Source organism: Gracilinanus agilis, chromosome 5 (assembly GCF_016433145.1).
Source record: "Gracilinanus agilis isolate LMUSP501 chromosome 5, AgileGrace, whole genome shotgun sequence".
Classification (NCBI taxonomy): Eukaryota; Metazoa; Chordata; class Mammalia; order Didelphimorphia; family Didelphidae; genus Gracilinanus; species Gracilinanus agilis.
The window spans coordinates 206,583,121-206,609,796 of NC_058134.1; the positions used below are offsets into that span (position 1 = coordinate 206,583,121).

The 26,676-nt window shown below is 35.8% G+C and overlaps 1 protein-coding gene across 3 annotated transcripts in view; it reads left to right on the top strand.

Moving 5' to 3' along the window:
• The first annotated feature begins 2,495 nt into the window (after positions 1–2,495).
• Positions 2,496–26,676, top strand: part of ERC1 (ELKS/RAB6-interacting/CAST family member 1) — a 278,923-nt gene continuing 254,742 nt past the window's right edge. For all 3 annotated transcript variants that reach the window (XM_044678370.1, XM_044678371.1, XM_044678372.1), the window contains exon 1: positions 2,496–3,164. In XM_044678370.1, coding sequence (XP_044534305.1) covers positions 2,496–3,164 — 669 coding nt within the window. The remainder of the gene's footprint in view (positions 3,165–26,676) is intronic.

Genomic DNA, 26,676 nt, shown 5'->3' on the forward strand with positions numbered 1-26,676 from the left:
AGTGGTGGATCAGTGGAATAGATTAGGTACATAATACACAGTAGTAAATGATCATAGTAATTTAGTACTTGAGAAATCCAAAGATCCAAGCTTTTGGATCAAGAGTTCATTAGTTAACTAAAACTGGGGGAAACTAGAAAGTAGTATGGTAGAAATTAGGTATAGATCAATATCTTACACCATATAAGGTCAAAATGGATACATGAAGGCAGTTAGGTGGCACAGTGAATAATAGAGTGCCAAGTGTGGAGTCAGGAGGACCTGGGTTCAAACATGGCTTGAGACACTTCCTAGCTGTGTGACTTGTGAGCAAGTCACTTTACCCTATTTGCCTAGCCCCTGCCCTTATGTCTTAGAGTTGTTACTAAGACAGAAAGTAAGGGTTATGGGGGCAGCTAGGTAGCTTCAGTGGATTGAGAGCCAGGCCCAGAAATGGGAGATCCTGGATTCAAATCTGGCCTCAGTCACTGCCTAGCTGTGTGACTCTATACAAGTTACTTAACCCCCATTTCCCAGCCCTTATCACTCTTATGCCTTGGTACTAATATGCAAGATTGAAAAGAAAGTAAAGGTTATAAATTTTTTTAAATGGATACATAGAGTAGTTGTGTGTCAGTCTTCTTATTTACTGAAATCTTATTGTTCCCATTTATTTAAAATTTTACTATGAATTTTAATATGATTTTTTAAAATTCCCTAATTTTCAGATTCTGTATAAGTTAATTTCCTTTCCATATGGTATAAGTGAACATAATTTCTTGATGTAAGAAAAGCATAATACGAAACACTGTTTTTGATGATGCAGCTGCTGATATTAAAACATAGAATTTTTTTGTGTGCTATATTTAGCATGTTCAGTTTGATTTAACTCCTTACCTTCTCTGAAATGTAATAAATTTGAGTTTTGTTTTGATGTAATATTTTACAAAATGGTTCCCGAGTTGTAGTTTGAGAAGAGCCTGATGGGCCCAAGTAGACCTCAGCATGTTTGCCACAACACTGTATTCCCATTAGCAAGGAGTGGCATAATGGATGATTAGACAAGGAAGTGCTATCTTGGTCAAGTAGCAGGCCAATGCAGGCTAACAGATGGGCAGCCCAAATGCTGCCCTGGTCCTCATGAAATACTTGTTGGATTGGAAATCTGACAAGACTCAGAAAAAGACCTTCTGCTTATTGTACTGATCCTGTGTGAAAGTCAAATTAGATGTCCTCCAAGACCCTGTCTAACTCTGTATCTTAATGAAATAATGTTACCTTTCTCACAAAGACCTTTTCTTGTTAAGTGGAAAAATGAATGTGATTCCTACACTCTGGAACTATGTAGGACATACCCCATAATTCTAAGATTGGAGAAGTAAAAATATTAAGACGACTCCATCTTAAAACTTTGAAAGCTTTATGTCATTTTGCTAATAAGTGATAAGGGACTTCATTCAGGAAGACTTTCCTATCTCCTAATTCACTTGTTTCACTGTTTTCCTTTACTGCTCAGCCCTGTTGCCATCTTTGTTTTATGCATGAGCTAGTGAAAAGAATGTAGTATTTGGAGTCAGGATCTGTTTAAATCTCAGCTCTACCACCTACCTTTGTGCAGTTAGGCAAGTTATGTAACCTTAGTTTCTTCATCTGTAAAATGAAGTTTTTGGCCTACCCGACATCTGATATCTTTTCCAGTTCTTTTAAGTTGTTCCTGATCTCTCCAGGTGCTAGGGTACTTTTTCCTAACTGTGTGACCTTGCCACTCTTCTGCCTTGGAACCAATGCTTAGGTACTGATTCTAAGAAGGTAAAGGTTTAAATAAAAAAAAGTTTCCAGTTATATCTGATGTTCTTGGCATAGTAGTTTCAGAGATTGACTAGTGAGGAATGGTTGTGGACCGCAATGCTGAAAAACTAAAATTGAAAAAGATCCTTGTGGGATATATATTGACTTACTTAGAAAATCCACAAATTAACATGATCTATATTACATTGTATTTTATTATCTTATTAATTAAATAAGTTATATTTTAATATGTTTGGGCCTCAAAGAAGTTTTTAACATGAAGGTTTCCAAAAACAGTAATGGGAATTTTGGGAGGCGGCATTCCTATAAAGGAGCTGATCTGTAGCTTGTCTTCTTAATGGGTTTTTAGAGAGGTCTCCCTCCCATCCTAGCCAGAGGGTTACTACTTGATAATTCCTTTGAAAGTAAAACATGTTTTTAATTAGTTTTTGGTTGCCAAGAGGAATTGGTAAAGGGGAAGAGTATTTTTTTCCCCTTATTGGTAGGAATTAAAGTTTCTTAGAGGAAAGCATATTAACATAGTATTTGTGTTCCTTTTGTTGCAGATATGATTTTAGATATCATGAGCACATGACTTCAAGAATGGACAACTGGGAATCTATTAATTCTGATTAGCTTTAAGCAGACTCATAATCATAGAGAAACCTCATCAAATTCCATACTTTTTGCTTTAAACTTGTCTTGATATCTCACTCCTTTGTGCAGCCATGTATGGGAGTGCTCGTTCAGTTGGTAAAGTTGAACCAAGTAGTCAGAGTCCTGGGCGTTCACCTAGGCTTCCTCGTTCCCCTCGTTTGGGCCACCGCCGAACCAACAGCACTGGAGGGAGTTCTGGAAGCAGTACCGGAGGTGGCAGTGGTAAAACTCTTTCAATGGAAAATATCCAGTCCTTAAATGCCGCCTATGCCACATCAGGGCCTATGTACTTAAGTGATCATGAAAATATGGGTCCAGATACACCTAAAAGCACCATGACTCTTGGCCGTTCTGGGGGCCGACTGCCTTATGGTGTTAGGATGACTGCTATGGGCAGCAGCCCTAATATTGCTAGCAGTGGGGTTGCCAGTGACACCATAGCATTTGGAGAACATCATCTCCCTCCTGTGAGTATGGCATCCACTGTACCTCATTCACTGCGCCAGGCGAGGGATAATACGATTATGGATCTACAGACACAATTGAAGGAAGTGTTACGGGAAAATGATCTGTTACGGAAGGACGTGGAGGTGAAGGAGAGTAAATTGAGTTCTTCAATGAATAGTATCAAGACCTTTTGGAGTCCTGAACTGAAGAAGGAACGAGCCTTGAGAAAAGATGAAGCTTCCAAAATCACTGTTTGGAAGGAACAATATAGAGTTGTACAAGAAGAAAATCAGGTTAGTTATACTTGTATTTACCTATTCACATGTGAATGAAATGAGATCACATTTTATTTTCTTACTTGCTCCATCTTTCATACCTTCTTCTTTTTTTTTTTTTTTAAACCCTTGTACTTTTGGTGTATTGTCTCATAGGTGGAAGAGTGGTAAGGGTAGGCAATGGGGGTCAAGTGACTTGCCCAGGGTCACACAGCTCGGAAGTGGCTGAGGCCGGGTTTGAACCTAGGACCTCCTGTCTCTAGGCCTGACTCTCACTCCACTGAGCTACCCAGCTGCCCCCTCATACCTTCTTTTTTAAAAAAAAATCAATCATTAATTAATTAATTAATTAAGGCTATTTTCCTATGGTTACATGATTTATGTTCTTTCCCTCCCCCCTCCCAGAGCCTATGAGCAATTCCACTGGATTTTACATGTATCATTGTTCAAAATCTATTTCCATATTATTACTATTTGCAGTAGAGCAATCATTTAGAGTCAGCATCCCCAATCATATCCCCATCAAACCATGTGATCAATCATATCTTTTTCTTCTGTGTTTCTACTCTCACAGTTCTTTCTCTGGATGTGGATAGCATCTTTCTCATAAATCCCTCAGAGTTGTCCTGGGTCATTGCGTTGCTGCTAGGAGAGAAGTCTATTATGTTCAGTTGTGCCACAGTCTAGCTATTTATGTATATGAGGTTCTCCTGGTTCTATTCCTTTCACTCTGCATCCATTCCTGGAAGTCTTTCCAGTTCACATGGAATTCCCCCAGTTCATCATTCCTTTGAGCACAATAGTATTCCATCTCCCATCAGATACCGCAATTTGTTCAGCCATTCCCCAATTCCTAATTGAGGGACATCCCCTCATTTTCCAGTGTCTTTGGGGTACAAACCTAGGAGTGGTATATGGCTGGATCAAATGGCAGGCAGTCATTTAAAGCCCTTTGGGCATAATTCCAAATTGCCTTCCAGAGTGGTTAGATCAATTCAGAACTCTACATTATGCATTAGTGTCCCAATTTTGCCACATCCCCTCTAACATTTATTACTTTTCTTTGCTATCATAATGGCCAATCTGCTAGGTGTGAGGTGGTACCTCAGAGTTGTTTTGATTTGCATTTCTCTAATTCTAACACTTTTCCATGTGCTTATTGATAGTTTTGATTTCTTTATCTGAAAATTGCCTATTTATGTCCCTTGCCCATTTATCAATTTGGGGAATGGCTTGCTTTTTTGTACAATTGATTTAGCTCCTCATAGATCTGAGAAATTAAATCTTTGTCAGAAGTTTTTGTTATAAAGATTTTTTCCTAATTTGTTGCTTCCCTTCTAATTTTGATTGCATTGGGTTTTTTTGTACAAAACTCTTTTAATTTAATGTAGTTAAAATTATTCATTTTACATTTTGTAATATTCTCTATCTCTTGCTTGGCCTTTTTTAAATTTGAAAATCTTTAATTAATTAGTTAATTAAGAATATTTTTCCATGGTCATGCCTTCTTTATCTTGCCTTTTTTGTCTACCTTTGTTTCTTTCATTCTTTTTCTTTTAAACCATTACTTTATGTCCTAGTAACAGGAAGGGCAAGGACTAGGCAGTTGGGATTTAGTGACTTGCTCAGGGTCACATGCTCAGGGTCACACAGTTAGGAAGTGTCTGTGGCCAAATTTGAACTTAGACCTTCCTAACTCCTGGTCCCTCTACCCTGGTTTCTAAATATTTTCTAACTGCCTCATTTTCTTTGCACCACTTTGTTCGTATTTTAAAAAGCCATTTTACTTCACTTTTCTGCTTATTTCTATTTGAAATTTAGAACTGTCTCTGACTCTCTCCCTTAGCATTTTGTCTTTTGCTCAATTCTAGTAAGAATATACTGTACCATGAGCTGTACCAGCCATTGTTTAAAGCATTTGAGAGTATATAAAGTTATCTTTAGTTTTCATAAATTTCTGGCACTGTAGCATTTCTTTCAAAACTGAGTGCATGGGGCAGCTAGAAGACTCAGGGGATAGAGAGCCAGGCCTGGAGACCTCTGGCCTCAGACACTTTAGCTTTGTGACTCTGGGCAAATCACTTAACCCCAAGTGCCTAGCCCTTACTCCTCTTCTACTTTGGAACTGATACTTAGTATTGATTCTAAGACAGAAGGTAAGGGTTTTTGGAAAAAAAAAAACCAACTGAGTACAATACTTTTTGAGCTGTTTTCAGTTGAACAATATATTACTAAGGTTCATGCCATTGAGAATTTAGTATTTCATTTCATTATTTGAATATGAACAATAAGTTGTGAAATGAATATTTGTTTTATTTAGTGATGTTAATAGAATTTCATCTTGAAGATGATTAGATAGCCTGTTCCTTTTGATTCCTTAATTCATTGAAGTTCAAGAAAGGGAACAATTTATGATTTTAATTTCTATTTTAAAGAGAACAGGCAAAATATTGTATTTATGAGATATTTCAAGTTAGGAATCAAATGTGTTATCAGTTTTATAAGCTTTCCATTTATTGCTTGCCTACTCTTCCAGGTAATATGTTATGCTTCATTCATTATTGTGTTATTTATTTCCCCACGCTGATGTTTTATAAGTTAAAAAAGTGTGAATAGATAGTTTAGGGTCCCAGCAACAGAAACCTAAAAGGTTTTCAGGGATCATTCTTTGAATCTGTAAACCTTTGGGAGGGTTTTTTTTAAAAGAATCAGTTGGCTTGTTATTGATACTGTAACTGCATATAAATATATCATTTAATTTTTAAGTAAGTGCTGTAATGATTCTGAATTATTTAAATGATTTGTTTGAAACTTCAGCTGCCTCTTGACATGTTGTTAAGAGGTAGGAAAGAAAGTATTATACCAATCCTGTTTTCTGTACAAAACATGCAGTTTTGATGCTTAGCTTTATTCTCTATCATAAATTATTGATATTTGAGTTGTGTATGCTCAAATACTGCGTATGCTCAATAATTATATAAATCTGCTTTGGTTATTTTGAAATCATAGCTTCCTAGGGTAATTTTCTAGGTCACCTTGTCCTCAAACATATTTATCTCTTGAAGATTTTGCTGGTGGTCTGGAATGCCATTTCTAGAAATGACAAAATTTTCAGAAAGACCGTGGCAAAGAAAATGTGATCTATCATTATGTACTGTCAGCTGATGAAAGCAAAGAACCAAAGGACATGGCCATATACTTTCTTTCTATTTATTTATAGATTTATTCATAGATCCATTTGTTTATTTATTTATTTGTTCGCTCATTCGTTCATTCATTCATTCATCCATTCATCTACTTATTTATTTGTTTTGCTGTCTGCTTATTTATCTATTTATTCATTTGTTTGTTTCTTTCTTTCTTTTAAAACCCTTACCTTCCATCTTGGAGTCAATACTTTGTATTGGCTCCAAGGCAGAAGAGTGGTAGGCATTGGGGGGTCAAGTGACTTGCCCAGGGTCACACAGTTGGGAAGTGTCTGAGGTCAGATTTGAACCTAGGACCTCCCATCTCTAGGCCTGGCTCTCAATCCACTACTGAGCTACCCAGCTGCCCCTGGCCATATACTTTCAAAGCATAAATACCCTGTATTTTCTGAATATTCATATGTTATGATTTTGAACTATAAAAATAAATTTGGAACAACCCTGAACAATTTTACAAAATATGAAATAACATTACCCTATGTTATTCTAGAGAATACAGAATCTGCATTTGCTACACTTAGACTTAGAGTGATGCTTGAGGGCTTAGAGAAAGTATATATATCAAAGGTTTTCCTAGGTCTTCTGAGTCCCAGATCAGCTTTCCTTTGCCATGGCACATTTATACAACAATAAGAATTTAAGTGCCTGTTAATGTACCGTGTGCCAGTCATTGTGTTAGATGCTGGGGATATAAATAAAAAATAGAACAATCTCTATTCTCCAGGCTTATTCTGATACATATTGGTATACAGAATGTACACAAGGTAGTCATGGAGGGAAGGAGGGAGATCATGGAAGATTTTATATAGAAGTAGATGTTTGAGTTGTTTCTCTTAGGAAGAGAGGGATTCTAGGGGTAAGGGATGATCCTTTCTAAGGAATAGAGCAGGAAATGGAGTGCTATGAGTGAAGAACCAAGGGAAGGCCACTTTGGATTGCTGAGTGTCAGAAGGGGAGTGATGTAATAAGACTGAGAAGATGTTTCTGGCAGGTTTGAAAGGATTTAAAAGCAAAATGGAACAGTTGATGATTTATTTTGGAGGCAATATAGAATCAATGAATGGGGAATGACATGGTCAGATTATCCCTAAGGAAAATCACTCTGGCAGCTCTGTATAGGATGGGCTACAATGAGGAGAAACTTGAGTCAGTGAGACTAATTAAGAGACTGATACAATAATCTAGGGAAGGGAGTGCCTAGCTGTGAGATTAACTTTAGGCAAAGTAGTTAACTTTTTAGTGCCCTAAGTGACACTAATACTAATTTAAAGTTGTTGGTGGTGGGGATTGGGGGAGGGAGAGTGGAGCAGCCAAGTGGCTCAGTGTGTTGAGAGTCAGGCCTAGAGATGGGAGATCATGGGTTCAAATGTGACTTTGGACACTTCCTAGCTGTGTGACCTTGGGCAAGTCACTTAACCCCCTTGCCTACCCCTTACCACTCTTCTGCCTTAGAATAAATACATTGATTCTAAGGTAAAAAGTAAGGATTGGGCAGCTGGGTAGCTCAGTGGAGTGAGAGTCAGGCCTAGAGACAGGAGGTCCTAGGTTCAAATCCGGCCTCAGACACTTCCCAGCTGTGTGACCCTGGGCAAGTCACTTGACCCCCATTGCCCACCCTTACCAATCTTCCACCTATGAGACAATACACCGAAGTACAAGGGTTTAAAAAAAAAAATTAAAAAAAAAAAGTAAGGATTAAAAATAATAGAATAATTGTTGATATGCATTGGAAATTCCCTACACTATTGGAATTATAGATGAGGGCAAATACACACATACCCCTCATGGGCCCAGGGTCCATTTTCTTGTATCCTTTAATGATTTCACAGCATTTGTATATTTTGAGTATCTCAGCTACTCATTGTATATTGTTAGGTTTTTAATAGTTAACCATAATAGATGTATTAGAATACCACTCAACTTTAACTGGATTAATTGGTAAAAAATCAAGACCTTTTATAGCTACCTAAATCACATTTTTCTTAAGTGGTTACTATGTGCCAGGCACTAGGCAAAGGGCTAGGCATGCAAAGAAATGCCAAGACCATCCCTGCTCTCAAAGAACACACAATTTAATGTTTTAATTACTTATAACCTTAACTTTTCAGTGTGGTAAATCTTAAAGAAAATAATATATATGATAGAAAAATACCAAGATTGTTTTTAAAGTGGCTTATTTCCCAAGGATTAATTATGTAGTACATTTTGTTAAATGGGTGTTAGCGTAAGAACTGAATTTAGGTCACCAGCTTTGACACTGTATTTTTTCCTCCACTCTTTCTTATATGCCTTAAGCGTTCAAAAATTAAATAGCAAAAAAATTTCTACCATATCTCCAGTAAAAAGCCCATCACAAATATGGATACTGCTATTATAAGGTTTAAAAAAACTTATTTTAACATTGAAAAAATAACAATAAGCATGTTCCTTTATTTTGAAATAACCTTGTTAATTGCCCTTTTTTGAAAATGTCACCCACTCCCCACCCACCCTGCATTATTAGGCTGTTTTTCAAAGGCAATGCTTTTGAATTTTACGAAAATACTAAGATATGCTCGGTTCTTTGAAAGCACAAGAGTCCAGGGAATTATGATGCCAGAATAGCCATATTTGAACATGGACTTCGCTAGATTTTATCCTCTTTTCTAATTAAACATTTACTGAAGCTGGCAGGACTTCTTGATTCTTCTTGCACACACTGTAATTACTATTACAATGCTAAGAGTATGCAACTTTGGGCCAAAAAAGGAAAGGTACAATTTAAAAGTAAAGTCGAAACACTGCAATGAGTTGTAGTAACTAGGAATGCTAATTAATAGATTATAGTAAGCCAGCAGTGTGCCCTAATTATACTTTGCATTCATTATATTTTCCAAAGACTTTAGTGGTCTCTCCTATCACTCTTTATAAGGGAAACTTAGTTTAAAAAGATTGACTATAATTAAACCAATTTCCCCATTTTACCTTAGGACTAGGGATTTTTTGCTATGTTTTGTCTATTCAGAATATATAGTCTGAATAGGGCATTGATATCTTGGTCCAGTCATAACAAATTAAGCACATTTACCTAAAATTGCCTGGTGTGTGGTTCATTTTTGCTCAGTTATTGTAGAAGATCATTTCTAAAGTACCCAGCTGCTTTTAGATTCTAGTAGTCCTTTTGTACTTAAACTTCTAGATATTAGAAGCTTGTTAGTTAAAGCAATAAATGTTATAGTAGAGACTCTTAATTGTATATTTGCACTAACCAAAAACAAAAATCCAACTGAACCTTGGTTGAACTCCCAGAGCTAAGCCTTTGCTCACATGCATGTCTGATTTGTAACTACAAATATTTTATCCTTTCTCTATTATAACATCATATCAAATTACTTTATCATTGGTTTCATGATGAATATATTTAATAAAAAATTATTACGTAGCTTTTAGACATGACTGAATTCAGAGTACATTCTGTTTTAGGTAATTTTATTGTTTGATTTCTAATTAAAAAAATTTTTTTTTAACTTATGGGCTTTTTCTTTCACAGTATCCAGAAGTTGTTTAACAAATTTGTTATATGGTTAGTTTTTCACTTATGGCTTGCTTTTACCAGTTGGACACTAATTATTTATATAATCAACTTGCCATATAAAAGAGGCCTTTTCTTGGATTTAAAGGTACATTTCTTTTTATTTTTATCTTCTACATTTCCTCATATATTCCTTTCTACCTTGAGCGCCATTCCTTATAACAAAAAATTAAAAAACAAAACAAAACAATAGTTCACCAAAACTAAATAACATATCTAAACAAGTTTGACTTCATATGTAATGTTCTACATCTATAATTCTTCATGTTTGCAAAGAAAGTTTGGGAGGTGACTTCAAATATCCGTCCTGGGACCAAGGCTCATGATTATTATAATTTCACAGTATTCAATTTGTTATTTGTTATTTGTTATTTTGAATTTTTATTATAAGATATATATTACATTTGATTATTATATGAATTTGTTATTCAGTTATTTGTTCTTTCCATTGCCATTATTGTAATTCTGTATATTGTTTTCCAAGTTTTATATATTTCACTTTGCATTGGTTCATATAAGTTTTTCCATGTTTCTCTGCATTTGTCATATTCACTATTTCATTCATTGCAATAATATGGCATTACATTCATGTCAGTTAGTCAATAGGCATTTATTAGGGGCTTTCTGTGTGCCAGGTACTGTGCTGAGTGCTGGGAGTACAAAACTCTTAAGGAGTTTTGGGCAAGGGTAGTCAAGGAAGATGAAACTTATGAAAAGATCAGTATATTTGACAATTAAGAGATCATTGGTGACTTTGGAGATGTTTATGGGACATCCAGTTAGAGAAGTCCAAAAGGTAGTTGATGTCATATAACTTCAACTCAAGAGAGAGGTTAAGACTAGATATATAGATCTCAGAAACATCTGCATACAGAACCCATGGGATCTGAGGAGATTTTCAAGCAAAGTAGTTTAGAGAGAGAAAAGTACTTAGGATAGACCCTTTGGGGACATCCATAGTGAGTATATATGATCTGAATGGGGATCCAATAAAGGAGATTGAGAAGGAGAGCCAGGAGAGATCACTTCCATGAAATCTTAGAAAAGGAGGAGTATCCAGGAGAAGAGATAATCAACAATGTCAGAAACTGTAAGAGAAGTCAAGAAAGGTAAAACTTATGAAGAGATCACTAAATTTGACAATTAATTTGACAATTAAGAGACAATTAAGAGATGTACTTTCAGTTAAATGATGATGATATCAGAGGCCAGATCATAAAGCTTTTTAAAATCAAGTGAGAGGAGAGGAATTGTAGGCAATGAGTATAGCTAGATGGCTTTCTGAAAGAATTTAGCTGAGAGGGGAAGAAAACATGTCTGTGGCTATCGAAGATGGTAAGATCCATATATACCAAAGCTTATTTAGCTGTCATTCATTTGATGGTTAACGATGTTTTTCCCACTTTAAAGATGCATCTCTTAAAAAAGGGGGATTTTAATTGATTTTCAATTTCATTTCACTTCATTGCATTTTATTTTTACAAAGCCTAGATTCCAATACAATAATGATTGTTGTCTGTAGTATTCGATGAACCAAAATGACATCACTGATGATGTCTTTTGATTTGTGCATAAATTGGACTAAAGTGAGTTTATTCACTTCTCTCTCTTCCAGAGTCATCTAAGTAAAGTGGCAAGACAAAAGTCAAGATGACTAGTGATGGTTTGGGGTGCAATGGATGACCTTGGCTTCTTTGTTATCTAACCAAGTTTTAGAACCTTCTATAGGGCCAGCTTTTGCCACTTTCATGGCTCTTGGAACAAATTGTTTTCATCTACTCTTTCCACTGGGAAAGTCTTTACATGCCTGGGGTAGACACCTCCCAACTCACTGACAGTGTATGGCCTGTTGGTTACTTTCACCCTAGTTTATTTAGCTTGCCTCATGACATGGGGTTGGCTGCTGTGCATTCTACAGCTTCTTGAAGCCACAGGTGAGAGCCGGGTGGCAAGTGGACATCAAAGGGGAAAGGAATCTTACAAAGGGCTCAGCAAGCCCTCCTAAAAGAGGTTCTGAACCCTGAACACCCCTATATAATAATAACATTGTAAAGTCAAATGACTTAGAAAGATTTAAAGAACTCTGATCAAAATAATGACCAAACAAGATTTTAGAAGACTCATGATAAAACAAGAATTTCTGTGTGTACGACTATGTCCTATTTTTGTCCTGTACAGGTGAAACTAAGGTTCATGGAATGCCCATTGCACACCTTTTCTTCTATTTTCATACTGTAAGTCATAAACATTGATTATTTGAGATAAGCTCCCTTCTATTCCTTGGCCCTTTCCTTCCCTTATTCCCCTATTCCTCCCATTTCCTCCTTCTAAAACCATCAAAACAGAACAGAATCTCCACCCCCACTCCCCAAACCCCCACCCCGGTCTTATTTAATTTTCTCTCTGACCCTTGACAATATTAGAGTTTTGGGAAAGCAGATTTTATTTTATTTTATTTATTTTTAAACTCTTACCTTCCATCTTAGAATCAATACTGTGTCTTGGTTCTAAGGAAGAAGAGCTGTCAGGGCTAGGCAATGGAGGTTAAGTGACTTGCCCAGGGTCACAGAGCTAGGAAGTGTCTGAGGCCAGATTTGAATCCAGGACCTCCCATCTCTGGGCATGGCTCTCCATCCACTGAGCCTCCCAGCTGGCTAGATATTAGAGTTTTGGAAGGTTGAAAGGACACTTGTTTTTCCCCCTCTTATAGAAGTAGATCTTATCATATAATCTCTTCTACTTGTTCAGATGTATTTACCTTCCTGTGTTTCTTTACTTTTTAATTTTAGAGTTTTTGCTCAATTCTGTCCTTAAATACTAGCAAATCTTCTATTTCTATTTAAGGTCCATTTTTTTCCTCTGTAGGCTTATATTTAGTTTTTTTCAAAGAGGTTATTCTTGTTTGTTAGCTATTATATTTTGCCTTTGGAATATTGTATATCAGGATCTCCTCTCCTTTCTCATGGCAGTGTCTAAATCATTTTAAAAATATTTTATTTTTCCCCAATTAATATAAAAAATTTTGCCATTTCCTTCTCCAGTTCCTTTTACAGATGAGAAAACTGAGGTAAACAATTAAGTAACTTGCCCATGGTCACCTAGCTAGTAAATGTCTGAGACCAGATTTCAACTCTGACTTTCTGTCAAGAGCATGAAACTTCCTGACATTCTTAGGTTCATGAAATTCAATTCTAGGGTAAGGTTTCTCACTCTGTTCCAAGTTTCTTCTTGTCTTTGTTCTTCTTTCCTCTCTACCTGTTATTTCCTCCTTCTTTTTCTCCTTTCTTCCCCAGTTTCCTCCAATTTCCTTTTAAGGTCATCAAAATCAAACAAAATCACCCTCTGGAATTTTGTATTTCTTGTTTCTTGGTACCATTGTAGTTCTTCTCTTTTCTCCTAGACTCAGACTTTTCTTCTATGATTACCTGTTAGCTTCTCTTAGTCCAAGGCATTTCTTCATTGTGTTTAGCATTTTATTCTTTTTTAATCATATTTCTAGTCTCAGTTTCTGCAGTGGGACTTTGTTTTTTGATCATTCTCTACTTGGATGTGGTGGCTGAGAGTAGTACTGGATTCCACTTTCTTTAGACTTCTTGATCTACTTGACCTCTCTGCAGCCTTTGACACTGCCATTCACCTTCTTCCCCTTGATATTCTCTTCCCTCTAGGTTTTCCAGACACCACTCTCTCTTGGTTCTTCTCCTACTTATTCCTTCTCAGTTTCCTTACCTAGATCTTCATTTAGGCCGTGCCCATTAACATTAACATAGGTGTCCTGCAGGGCTCTATCCTAGACCCTTTTCTCTTTTCCCTCAATACTTCTTCACTTGGTGAACTCATTAGCTCCCATGGATTTAATTATCATCTGTATGCTGATGATTCTTAAACCTATTTATCTAACCTAACCTTTTTGTTTATCTCTGTTCTCTCATCTCCAACTTCTTTTCAGACATCTTGATCTGGTTTACCAGCAGACATCTTTAATTCAATCTGTCCAAAACTCAACTCATTATTTATCTCTTTAAACTCTTCCTCCCACTCCTAATTTCCTTATTACTACAGAGGGTACCTAGGAATTATCCTTAACTCCTCACTATCTCTCATGCCTTCCTCCCACCCTACCAATCTACTCTGTTACCAAGGCCTATTAATTTCACCTTTGCAACATCTCTTGTATATACCTCTTCTTGTCTCTGATTCTGCCAGCACTAAAGTGCTGGCCATTATCCTTCACACCTACAATATTGGGTAGTGGATGGCTGAGCTGCCAGGTGGCTTCTATTCCTGAACCCAGCAATGGGTCAGGGATCCCCTGGGATCTCTGCCCTCTTGGTGTCCAGTTGAAATAAAAGACCTTATTTTTGCTATAAAATTAATTTCTCATTGATTCTGTGAGTCTGTGGCATTTCTTTTGACACCATTGTACCATGTTTTTCAGATAATAAATATGTTAAATCTGTTGAAAATCAGAAATGAAAACTAAAATACACAGTATAGAATTGATAGTGTCTTGAATATTACAAAAGGAAATTTTGTGTCCACTGTTCGGGAAGTCTCAGAAACAAGAAAAAATAATTTCTTGTATTAGATGCATCTTGTAATTTTACTTTCAGAAAATTGGATTAGCATCCAGTCAGCTTAATATGTATTCAAAGAAAATTTTTATAGTTTAAAATTTTCAGGGTAATTTGCTATTGATAGACAAAGAGACAATTTGTGCTTAAATTCTTTTGCTATTTCTGGATTATAGTGGTGACAAGTAAAATTTTACTATATTTACAAATATTGAAGTATCTAAAGACAATTCTTATATTAAAAAAGTAATTTTTTTAACTTAACCCATACTCCCTAAATGAGCATTTTCATATATAAAATAGATAAGAGATATAAAAGGAATGTTTAGGAAATTATGAAACTCTGTTCCACACATTTTTTTAAAAGTAGATAATAAATTCAACATATTTTCAAAACTATCCAGTTTGTCTTTGCTTTTTTATGAACTTCCTTCTGTTCTCATGTTTGCATTAAAAAAATCTGTTCAATGCTTTTTTCCTTTCCTTTTTGACATCGTAATTTTTAGTCTCCGTTCCCCACAATATTAAAAAGAAAAGCCTCTGTAATAAGTAAGGGATAGTAAAGCAAAACAAATCCATACAGAGACCATGTCTGAAAAATATCTAACCCTGTGTTTATCCTTAATCCATTATCATTGTCAGAAGATGGTAGCTTCATTTTTAGTCCTGCCTAAAATTGTGACTGTCATTGCTTTGATCACAAGTCTTAAGTCTAAGATTTTTTTCTTCTTTTTTCAATATTGTTTTTGTCTACTAGTTCCCTTCACTCTTCATCAGTTCATATGAGTAGTTATAGTTCAATAATATTCCATTCCTAATTTGTTAAGGCATTCTCCATACTGGGTATCCTCTTAGTTTCTGGCTTCCTCTTCTCTCCTTTTCCCTTCTTTCTTCTCTTGTCTCTTTCTTCCTTTCAGGAGTTAAAGTTTGTTTTCCTTTTAACTGTTCCCTCCCAAATATTATTCTCCCTCAACCCACTTCTCCTTATCCTCACTTGTTTCCCTTGTGAGTTTGTTACATTTTTACATCAAACTGTATATATGTTCAACCCTTTTTTGGTCTGTTTCAAATATGAACAAGGTTCATCTGATGTGTGGTACTGCCCATCCTTTCTCCATGTTTATATATTTTTCTTTTCGTGTATATAATTATGAGGAAAAGTATGTTCCACTTTCTTCTTTTTCTATCTTTACTGGTGTATTTTTCCTTTTCCCTTCCTTTTTCCTTTCCTTCTTAAAATTCTTGTCATTTTTACTTCTGTGTCCTTTGAAAACTTCAAGGTAATGAAGAGCTTCTTGTTTCTTTTTCTCTTAACAGAATGTTAGTATTTTGTCTTCATAAAGGCTCTTCTAATTCTAAAATAATAAATTTGCCATTCTAGGTTTCTCTTGAGTCATGTATTCTTATTTTAGAGTTTTTGCTTAGCTTTGATGTTTTCATCAGGGATGCCTACAGTCCTCTATTATGTTAAAGGTATATTTTTTCCATGTTGACTTTGACCAGCTATGTAGGATAAGTTATTTTTGATTGTAAGCCTGTATTTTTAGGTATCCTAATATTTCTTTTCTTTATAGTAGAGTCTTTTACATCTTTTGTGATCCTGACTGTAGTTCCTTAATACTTTTTATTTCTGACTACTTGCATTTGTTTCTTTGACCTGGATAAGCTCTGAAGTTTGTTATGACATCACTGGGACTTTTTCTTTTGGGGAGGCAGTGGGTTCTTTCCATTTTTACTTTGCCCTTGGCAAAATGTAGGCAATTTAAAATTTGTGATTTCTTGAAATATAATGCCCAGGTTAAAATAATTTTCTTTTAATTGTAGTTTCTAAGGAGTTTGATGATTCTTAAATTATTTCATCTTTGACTTGTTTTATATCTCATTTTTTTATAGCAAATACTTTAGATTTTATTTTATTTTTTGTTAGTCTGGTTTCCCTTTTAGATAACACTGGCCTTTTTTTCTTTTGTGGACTTCATGAGCTTCTGTCTGACTTTTTGTGTAGGTCTGATATAAAGTCATGAAGTTTTTCCTTGGATTTCTGTCTTTTTTCTTCTTTTTTTAAAAAATAAACTCTTACTTTCTGTCTTAAAATGAATACTGTATATTGGCTCAAAGGCAGAAAAGTGGTAAGGGCTAGACAATTAGGGTAAAGTGACTTGCCTGGGATCACACAGCTATGAAGTATCTGAGGCCAGATTTGAACTCCTCCTGTCTCCAGGCCTGGCTCTCTATCAACAGAGTCACCTAGCTGCCCCACCTCTTTGGATTTCTTGATCAGTATTTGTTCTGGTACTGTTTTTAGATTTTTTTATGGAATGAATTTGAGAGCTAGGCTTAGCTTGAAGACTCCCTATCCCTATATAGTCTTATTCTTTCCCTAGGAGCACCAGAAACTTTGAACAGAGGAATTAGCTATCAGGATATTCAGTTACAGTTACAGTCATATCCTGTCTTTAACATTCTTATTTCCATAGTGAGTCACTCATGAATTAGACTACTTTTCCAAAAGGAATGTATTTTTGCTAGAAATACTTTCTTCATTGTTCTTTTTACTCTCTGCATAGTACCTTCATCAACTATTTTAATTATTGGCTTTTGGATAAAGAACTCTTATCTCTGAAAGGCAGTTGAGATTTGGAGAGGAGATGAAGCTAAGTGGAATGTTCTTTTCTTAATATTTATTTTTTTTGTAATGTGCTTTATATTTTCTCATATATGTTCTTATATATTACATACAACCACCTTCAAAGAATTGCTTTTGCCCATAATTCTCCTGACCTTTTCAGATAGAGGGTTTCTTATGATTAACCTGCTGCAGAACTACAAATATCAGAATATTTTGATTAAAGGACAGTATATAGTCCAGTTATTCATTGTTTTCAGAAAGTTCATTACTAGAAGTAATAATATAGAAGGCATAGAAATGCTTTCTGGGTTGCTAATAAAGGGAAGAGTGGGATGGGGGAAACACAAACAAAAATATTATTCAGTAACAAATTGACATTTATTGAAATATATAAATTATAAAAATATGGGTATAAAAATACATTGTACATTTTCAATAAATGTGTTTGATTGTATTTTAATCAATAAATCATTGCATCAAAGTGACTGATATCATCAGCTCCTTCTTTGTACTAAGGGAAGAGATGGAGATAAATGTGTGTATTCATGTATATATTGCCTAGCATAGTGCCTTGGACATAGGTGGGTACTTAAATTAAACTGTGAAACTATGAATGTTTGTGAGGTCTACATTATTGAAAAAGAAGAATACTTTGGAAACATTATTGGGAGGTAGAGAACTCTGGGATTTAAAATTTGTATGAAGGAGGAAATAAGTGTGCATATAGTTGTCTGCTATTGGAGGAATAGCTTCTAAGGAATGAATAAGAAAGTTTTATAGGTCCTTTTGAAGAATAAAAAACTAAAAATATGCATACATGATAAAAAGTACCTCTTTTATTTGAATAGCTACTACAAATTTTTTCTTTTTTTAAAAATAATATTTTATTTTCCCCATTACATGTAAAAACAATTTTTTTTAAACCCTTAACTTCTGTGTATTGGCTCATAGGTGGAAGTGTGGTAAGGGTGGGCAAGGGGGGGTCAAGTGACTTGCCCAGGGTCACACAGCTGGGAAGTGTCTGAGGTCAGATTTGAACCTAGGGCCTCCTCTCTCTAGGCCTGACTCTCAATCCACTGAGCTACCCAGCTGCCCCCTAAAAACAATTTTTTAAACATTCATTTAAAAAATTTTTTTGAGTTCCAAATTATTTCTTTTCTTTTGACCTTTCCTTCTTCCCTGTTCCCAGAGACTGAACGTAGTTTAATAAGAGATTTTATATGTGTAATAATATAAAACATTTTTCTATATTAGTCATTTTATGGAACAGATCTCAAATGAAAAAAGAAGAAGAAAAAGAAAGTGAAATATAGTATATTTCAGTCTGCATTCAGACTCTTACCAGTCTTTTGTCAGAGGGCAGATGCTGATTTTTCATCTTGAGTCTCTGGGGTTGTTCTGAATCATTATTTTGCTAAGAATTACTAGATCATTCACAGTTCATTGAGAAATATTTCTGTCACTGTATAGTGTTGTTCTGGTTCTGCTCACTTCACTTTGCATCAATTCATGTAAGATTGCAAGTCCACCAACAGTGAACTACTAGTGTTCCAATTTTCCTGCTTCTCCTCCAACGTTTATCATTTTCCTTTTCTGTATATTAGCCAATCTGATGAATGTGAAGTGGTTATTTTAATTTTTCAAATTCTTTTTTTTCTTAAAAGTAATCATAGTACATGTTCTTTGTGCATACTCAATCACAAGTCTTGCTCATATATACTGTTTTGGGGTTTTTGAAGATTTTTTGTAAGATACAATTTTTTTTTTTAAGGAAGCTCAAAATTGATTTGAAAGCAGGAATCGTCTCACCAACTAATAATAAATGTTGTGTTCTATGATTCTTTGTAAACATCCTTGGATTTTTTTTGGGGGGGGGAGGGCGGGGATAGGAAGGGCAGAGATTAAGGAGAAAGTCATTAAATTCAATCCTTCCTTTAAGATGTTAGGCCACTGACTTTTACTATTTGTATTATAGCTGAACACTTCTCTATATGTTCCTTGAAATCAGGACTGTCTATTCTCTATTTGTAATTATAGGATTTAGCATAGTGCTTGGCGCATGGTTGAGAGTTTAACAAAAGCTTTAAAACTCATTTATTTATTTTTTTGTGAAGGAACTTCATTTTCAACATCAGTTATTTGTCTTGCAGTAAATAGAATCATCAGTGTAATACAGCTATTTTCCAAGTGTGGCCTACAGGTCTCTGAGTATCCCTGAGACTCTTTCAAGGAGTTCATTAGGCTAAAACTATTTTCAGAGCAATACTAAGAAATTTTTTGCTTATTAAAATATTCCTTTTGCAGCTATCTATTTGTTTGAGTTTGGATTTGCATCATATAGAGAGTGTATTTTAAAAAAACACAATATATCAGAACAGATTGAATATAGAAGTAGATATAAGAATCCAGTTGTCTTTTATTAAATCACACATTAAAGAGATTTGCAAAAATATATTAGCAATGCCAGTCTTCTCACTAATTTGTTTGTTGTGGAAAATAGTCATTTTCATAAAAATTTTATGTTAAAATGTAACAATTATTATTTTAAAATAAATGTTTTGATAATTTGTCCATTTTAATGTCTAATTAGTTATAACTCACATAAGCAAAAACCCTTTGGGTTATTGATAATTTTTAAGAGTGTAAAGTGGTCTTGAGGATTATTCTGTTAAACACCTCTACCTGGTGTTCTCCAATAGCTTCCAGTAAGAATTCTAAATAATTGGTTCAAACACGTTTTTTCACCTTTCAATGGCCATTTATGAATTCCTATTTGATAATGAAGGTTTGTCATGGGGTGTTGGGGAATCTGAGGGAATCAGGGAAGACCTCATGTAGAAGGTGATACCTGAGGTGATCTTTAAAGGAAATTAGGTGTTCTAAGAGATGGAAGTGAGGAGGAACTGCATTCCAGACTTGGGAAATAGCTAGCAAGTGCACAGGCATGAAGGTGGAGTGTACACTGAATGTAAAAATGGCTAATGTGACTGGACTATAGTGAGAATATTGTGCAATAACCCAGGAAATGTAGGTTGTGGCCAGATTGTGAAAGACTTTAAAAGACAAACAGAGAAGTTTCTGTTGGATCCTAAAGGTAATAGGGAGCCACTAGAGTTTATTTGGGAGAGTGACCTGATAAGACTAGTACTTTAGGAAAATCACTTTGGCAACTGTGTAGAGGATGATTAGAGTGGGACAGAGGCTCATGGTGAGGAGCACCACCAGGAGGCTATTGTGGCAGTATGTGGGAGCTATGATGAAGACTTGAATTAAAGGTTGCGAATGTGCAAGTGAAGAGAAGGGGTTGCCTGTGTTAGAGGTTGGGGATGTAGAAATGGCAAGATTTGGCAACTGATCTACCATGTGGGGTGAGACAGAAGAGTCAGGGAAGGACTCTGAAGATTGGAACTCGCCTCTCTGGAAGAATGTAGGGTCTCTTGCATTGGGAAAATTTGGGAGAGGGTGGATAATTCTGTTTTGGACAGAAATGTTGAATTTGAGATGTCTATAAGATATCCAGTTTGAATTGTTCAGTTTGTAGTTGGTAACAGTCCTGGAACTCAAGAGAGAGACTAGGGCAAGCGGTATCGATTTGGGAGTCATCTCTAAAAAGACTGGATCAAGGTTACATGCAGAGAGGTTGGCTACCTGTCATTAGAGATGGGAAGTAAATAAGAGTAGAGACCCTGAGAAGTCAGAAGAGTGGTCAGGGCTAGGCAACTGGGCATAGATCACTTGCCCAACCTCACACAGCTAGGAAATATCTGAAGCCAGATTTGATCTTAAGACCTCCTTTCTCCAGTCCTTGCCCTCTATCCACTGAGCCACATAGCTGCCCTGGTCCTATTATTGTTCTCATTTTTCAGTTGAGCAAACTGATTTAGACAGAGATTAAGTGACTTCCCCACAGTCACACAGTAAGTACCTGAGGCTTGATTTGAATGCATGTCTTCTTGTCCTCTCTATCCACTGTGCCTTCCTAACTAGAGAGGTCAAGAAGACATGAGTAGAGATTTGTAAATAGACCCTAAAGTTCTTGGTTAATGAGATAATCCTAAAGATAGACCATCATGCTCCAGACTTTCTCCTTTTCCATTAAAAGTGAGAGACAGACGGATGGACAGACGGAGGGGGTAGAGAGAGAGAGAGAGAGAGAGAGCGCAAGTGTGTGTGTTAGTTGAGAAATGGGGAAAGTCCTTTAGCTTTGTTGGGAAAAGTTAATGTTTGGATTGGCCTTTGCCATGCTTGTTGGGAAACATACTTCTTTGATTCATTTTCAAGTTTTGTGCAAATATTCCTAAATCAGACATGTTTAAAACCTCAAAAAATAGTGCTTCCCACTTGGCTAACATTGGAATTTATTTTTCTTGACTATTTTTGTTAAAGGGATTTTTCTTTTTCTGGGAGTTGGGGAAATGGAAGGGAGAAAAAAATAAGTACTTGGTAATAAATAACAATACTAGCTTACATTTATACTGCATCTATGCTAAGCACTTTATAATCACTGTCTTGTTCAATCCTTCAATAACTCTAGGAGGTGGGAGCTGTTATTTTTCTCTTTTTCAGGTTGATGAAATTGAGGCAGATGGTGGTAAAGTTACTTGCTTAGGGTCACACAACTAGCCAGTGTCTGAGGCCAGATTTGAACAGAGATTTTCCTGACTCTTAAGTCCAGCATTCTATCTACTGTGCTACCTGGTTGCTTCTCAATAATATTAATAGTGACAGCAAAATAGAAATAAAATAAAATACTGCTGATTTTCCTGTTTTAGATTAAATAAATTGATTTAGTGAGCACTTGGTACTTTTGGATGATGACTATGGGAGAATGGATATGTCTATTTTATAGTTTCTCTAGTTTTATAATAGAAGTAAAATTTTGTCAGTTTTCCTTTTTTTTTTTATCCATTCCATTCATGTTTTTATGTGGATCGTTTTGAAAACTTAACTATCTAGAAGATCTATTACATAGCCTTTTCCTCTACTTCACTGCCATCTCCAGAAACCTTATTTGGTAGTATGATACAACATAATATAATATTTCTTTTCCTCTTGTGAACAGATGGCTTCCCCTTTTGGTTGCATGCCTACTGCTGGTTTTTCAAAGAATAGATGCCATGCATTCCTGTTTTGGCTGCTTCTAGTTTCTCCCTCCTTTACTGGCTTTAGAGAAGCTTAAAACTGGATGTACTTGCTGTTTGCATTTATGTGGAGGAAGTAGAAAATCACCAAACTACAAACCAGATGTTATTTTATTTTAAAAATGTTGAAGCTTCCTAAAGTAAAGTGTGGACCCTTTTTAACAAATATTTAAGTGATGATAAATACTAAACATATAGTAAATAATTTTTTCAGTACTTATTGAAATGCAGATTTATGATTCTTAATTTTTATAATTTTGGAATATTTATAAAAACATTTAGTGTAAATTCAGCTATGCTTTCATCTTCACAGGGCATTAGAGTGACGGGAATAATTAAAATGATTATTAACATGGGGTCTGATATAAATATAGTTTTTGAAACATTTGAGGATGTGTGTAATCTTAGAATTCAGTGAAGTCAGATAGGGAGAGAATGACAGTCCTGCTCATCTTGCCTCCCTGTTCACAGTTTCTCTTTATTATTAATTCCATTAGTAGCACTAACAGCAGCACTTCTCAGACCCATATGAAGCATATTTTGCTTTTCAGTTGAAGAATACTGGTTCACATACATAGGGAAAGAAGGAAAACAAAGTAATTAAATAATTGAGGGTTTTGGTGGGAGGTGGGCATGGAGTGGTTTTGCATTCAAGTTACTGCTGGGCTAGGCTAAGCAGAGATCTTGTTTATCTCTAGGCAAAAGTTAATTAAGCAGAATCATTGGCTATATAAATACATACTTGAAAGCCAGATTTTCCAGGCTTCCCTGTTGGAAATCTGTTCAACTCAACAGACCCTCATTAAGGCCTATTATGTAGAAATCGTTCATATTCTACTTTAGGAGGATTACAAGATAAGAGACTCACTTTTGTATAGCCAACCCTGTGCCTTACAAAACCCTTGTCAAGTAGGTTGTGTAAATGTTGTTACCCTATTTTACAGATGAGGGTTGTAAACCCTAGAGCAGGGTTTATAAATAAAGTAATAATATATGTTATATATTACTTTGTATATAATATATTATACTATATATATACACACACACATATACATATGATAGATGTTATGGATGAACTCTGTTAGAATTGACTAGGACAAAGAGTGGGTCTGTGTTGGCCTGTTGCCCTTGTGTACACCTTCTCCTTGGATGCTGTAGTACCCCTCAGATGGTATGCTCCTGCCCTTACCCAGGCCTCAGTTTCAGAAGATCTTTAATCCTGTTGCCTTTTGTCTATCTCACCCGGACAAAGGGACTCCTTGTGACTTTTTTCTGGATTTCCTCACTAGGATTTGGTCTGGTGCGTTTTCTAGATCTGTTTTGTAGGGTCCTTGAGGGAACGGGCTTTTGCCTCTTTCTGTAACCTCAACACTTGGCATGTAAGAGACACTTAATAAATGCTTATTGGTTATTGATTGGTTTAGAGAAGTTTTGTGGATGAGAATTTGTCTATATTGCTTCCTGCAACTTCATCATGGTGTTCTGACATTTAGTTTCTTAGCCTGATATTTAAAACCCTTCAAAACTTTTAACCTATCAATCTAGTCTTCATGTTATTTCCCTCTACACATAAGCTTCCATTTTCCATCTCTGCCTTTTCATAGCCATATGTCCAGAATATATCTTTTACTCATCACTGTTTCCTGTGATCCTTAGCTTACTTTCAAAGCAAAACTCAGGTGCTGCCACTTCCATAAGGGCTTTTCCATTCTCCACCAAATGTTAAGACTTTTTTCCTTTTGAAATTATTTTTCACTCTTCTGTGTATATATTATATCCCTCCAATAAAATGGAATCCCTATGGGAGGAAAGTTAATTTTCCTTTAATGTTGCTGTTCTCAGTATATAGTTTTTAGCATATATTGGGCACTAACAAGTTATTGTTAAATTGAATTGAGATTTATTTTGATATCTTGAATCTCATTAATGTTGGTATTACTTCTAACAGTGTAAGATAGTTATTGCTCACGTGGAACTTATATTTCTAGTGGGGAAAGGCAACAGTAATGTGTAAACTCATCTCTCAACCCCTGGCTTCCTAGGGCAGAATCTAAGCCATTAGTGAGAGAGATAAGGATGGTGATCAGAGTATAGGCAGCATGGGCTGGACATTTGGAAGAAGGATGGGCTTTAGGTTAAAGGATAAGTTTTGTTTTGGACATATTTGAGATACCTGTAGGATATTCTGTTTGAAATGTGCAAAAGGCAGTTGGTTATTTGGGATTAGAGCCCAGAAGAAAAACCAGAACTTGATAATTATCGATCTGGGAATCATGGTATAAATGTGATAATTAAACTCATGGGAGTGGATGAGGTCACCATATGAGAGAATATATAGAGGAATGATAAGAGTTCCCAGGACAGAGCCTTGGGGTATATACTCAGAGTTAATTATTGTGACATAGATGAAGATTCAGCAAAAGAAAGTAAGATGAGTCAGAAGGGGGGAACCAAGAGAGTAGGCACAAAATCCCAGAAAGTATAGATTATCTAGGTCTATGAAGAAGGTAAGTCTCTGAAGCAATCTGATGCTTCAGAGAGGTTACCTCTTGCTAGAACTCCTCCGCTGTAACAAATAAGTATGATCAAGTAACCTTTTCAACATATAAGCCAAATGTGCTTCGTTCTGTACCAATAGCACATCTCTCTTTTAAGAGCGGGAACACGTTTTTCCATTGATCCACTGACTCATCATTGCACTCTGCATTAATCAATTCTGACATCTTTCTTAGTTGCTTTCCTTTACATTCCTGTGGTTATCCCAACCACTGTTTTTTTAATTTAGTCCCTCAGGTTCATATCATTGGAGTCTTCCTTGAATTGTTCTATTTTCTTCAACTTTCCTCTCCTCTAAAACTTCTCTCCTCCTAACACATTATATATACTTATATAGCTATTGCCATATTCTAGGGCCTCATAGCTTCTCAAATGCATTGTTAGAGTTTTTTACTTCCCATAATGAATATACCTGCTTCCAGGGAGGATTCTACAATTTATTCTTCACATAGCTGCCAAAGTTATTTTCAGACTGAATTCATTCACATTACTTACCTCATGTACATTACATTCCAGCTAGGCAAGTTCCCCAAATTGTCTGCATTTGTTTAAACCAATTGTTCCCAAACTTTTTTGGCCTACCGCCCCCTTTCCAGAAAAAATATTACTTAGCCCCCTGGAAATTAATTTTTAAAAAATTTTAATAGCAATTAATAGGAAAGATAAATGCACCTGTGGCCATCACCACCTCCCTGGATTGCTGCAGCACCCACCAGGGGACGGTGGCACCAACTTTGAGAATCACTGGTCTAAACCATCTCTCCCACTAACAAGATCAATGACTAAATGTGCTATTGTACCTTTCAAAGTGCTTATTTTCCTTAAAAACTAGGTTCAGCTGTCCCTTGATTCCCTCCCTCAGTTAATGTTCTCTCCATTTTCTAATTCCCTATATTACTTATCTGCATTCAGAATTCTGAACTGGAAGTCAGGATACCTGAATTCTGTTCCCATCTTGTGTACTTATTAAGCTGTGTGATCTTGGGCAATTCCTCATTTGTAAATATTTTGATACTTTGATCTGTAATCTTAATTGATAAGGGGAACAGTCTCCAGTACTACCAAACATAGCCTATCTAGATTTTTCATTTTATGCATTTTTTATCCTTATTTTCCCATGAGTCTCCCAGAGGGAGACTATCTCTACCCAATATAGTAGAGGTTTTCCTCTAGAGCTTTTCACTAGATATCAATGGAATAGGTAGGTTCCCTATTGGTTATCCATTCTCTTCACTATATGGCCAATCTACTTCATTTGTTCAACCATATAACTTCCTCAGGCAGAGATCTGTCTTTTTGACAATATTTTCCCAATGATTATATATGACTCCAATTCACAGAATTCTAAAGTCTCCAAAGAAATTAAGTTGAGGTTTAACTAAAGACAATAGAGAAGGACATGGTGGAAATGACCAGGTTGCAATACATTACTAATCAGGAATTGCACAGAAGTGGTATAAAGCATGATGGGCAAACTTTTTAAAGAGGGGGTCAAAGAAAAGGAAATGCTCGTCTGTCAGTCTGTTTTGAAGGCAACTCTTTCAAAGTTTCATTGTATTGTATCCTACTCATTGTAGTCATCAGATTAGGAATAATATTGGGCAGCCAGATAGAACATTTCAGGGGGGCCACATCTGGCCCGCAGGCTGTAGTTTGCCCATCACTGGTATAAAGGATATCTCAATGATAAATGATTTAGAAAAGACAGTAGATCCAGTAATGGGATGTGCAAGGAATCACTTTTTGAGCCCCACTTGTATTTGAGCCCCCATTGTATTCAATGTCAAGAGAACTGGAACAAAAGTCCCCACCATATTAGGTGGGTCCCGCTACAGGATTTGCAGAGTGACCTG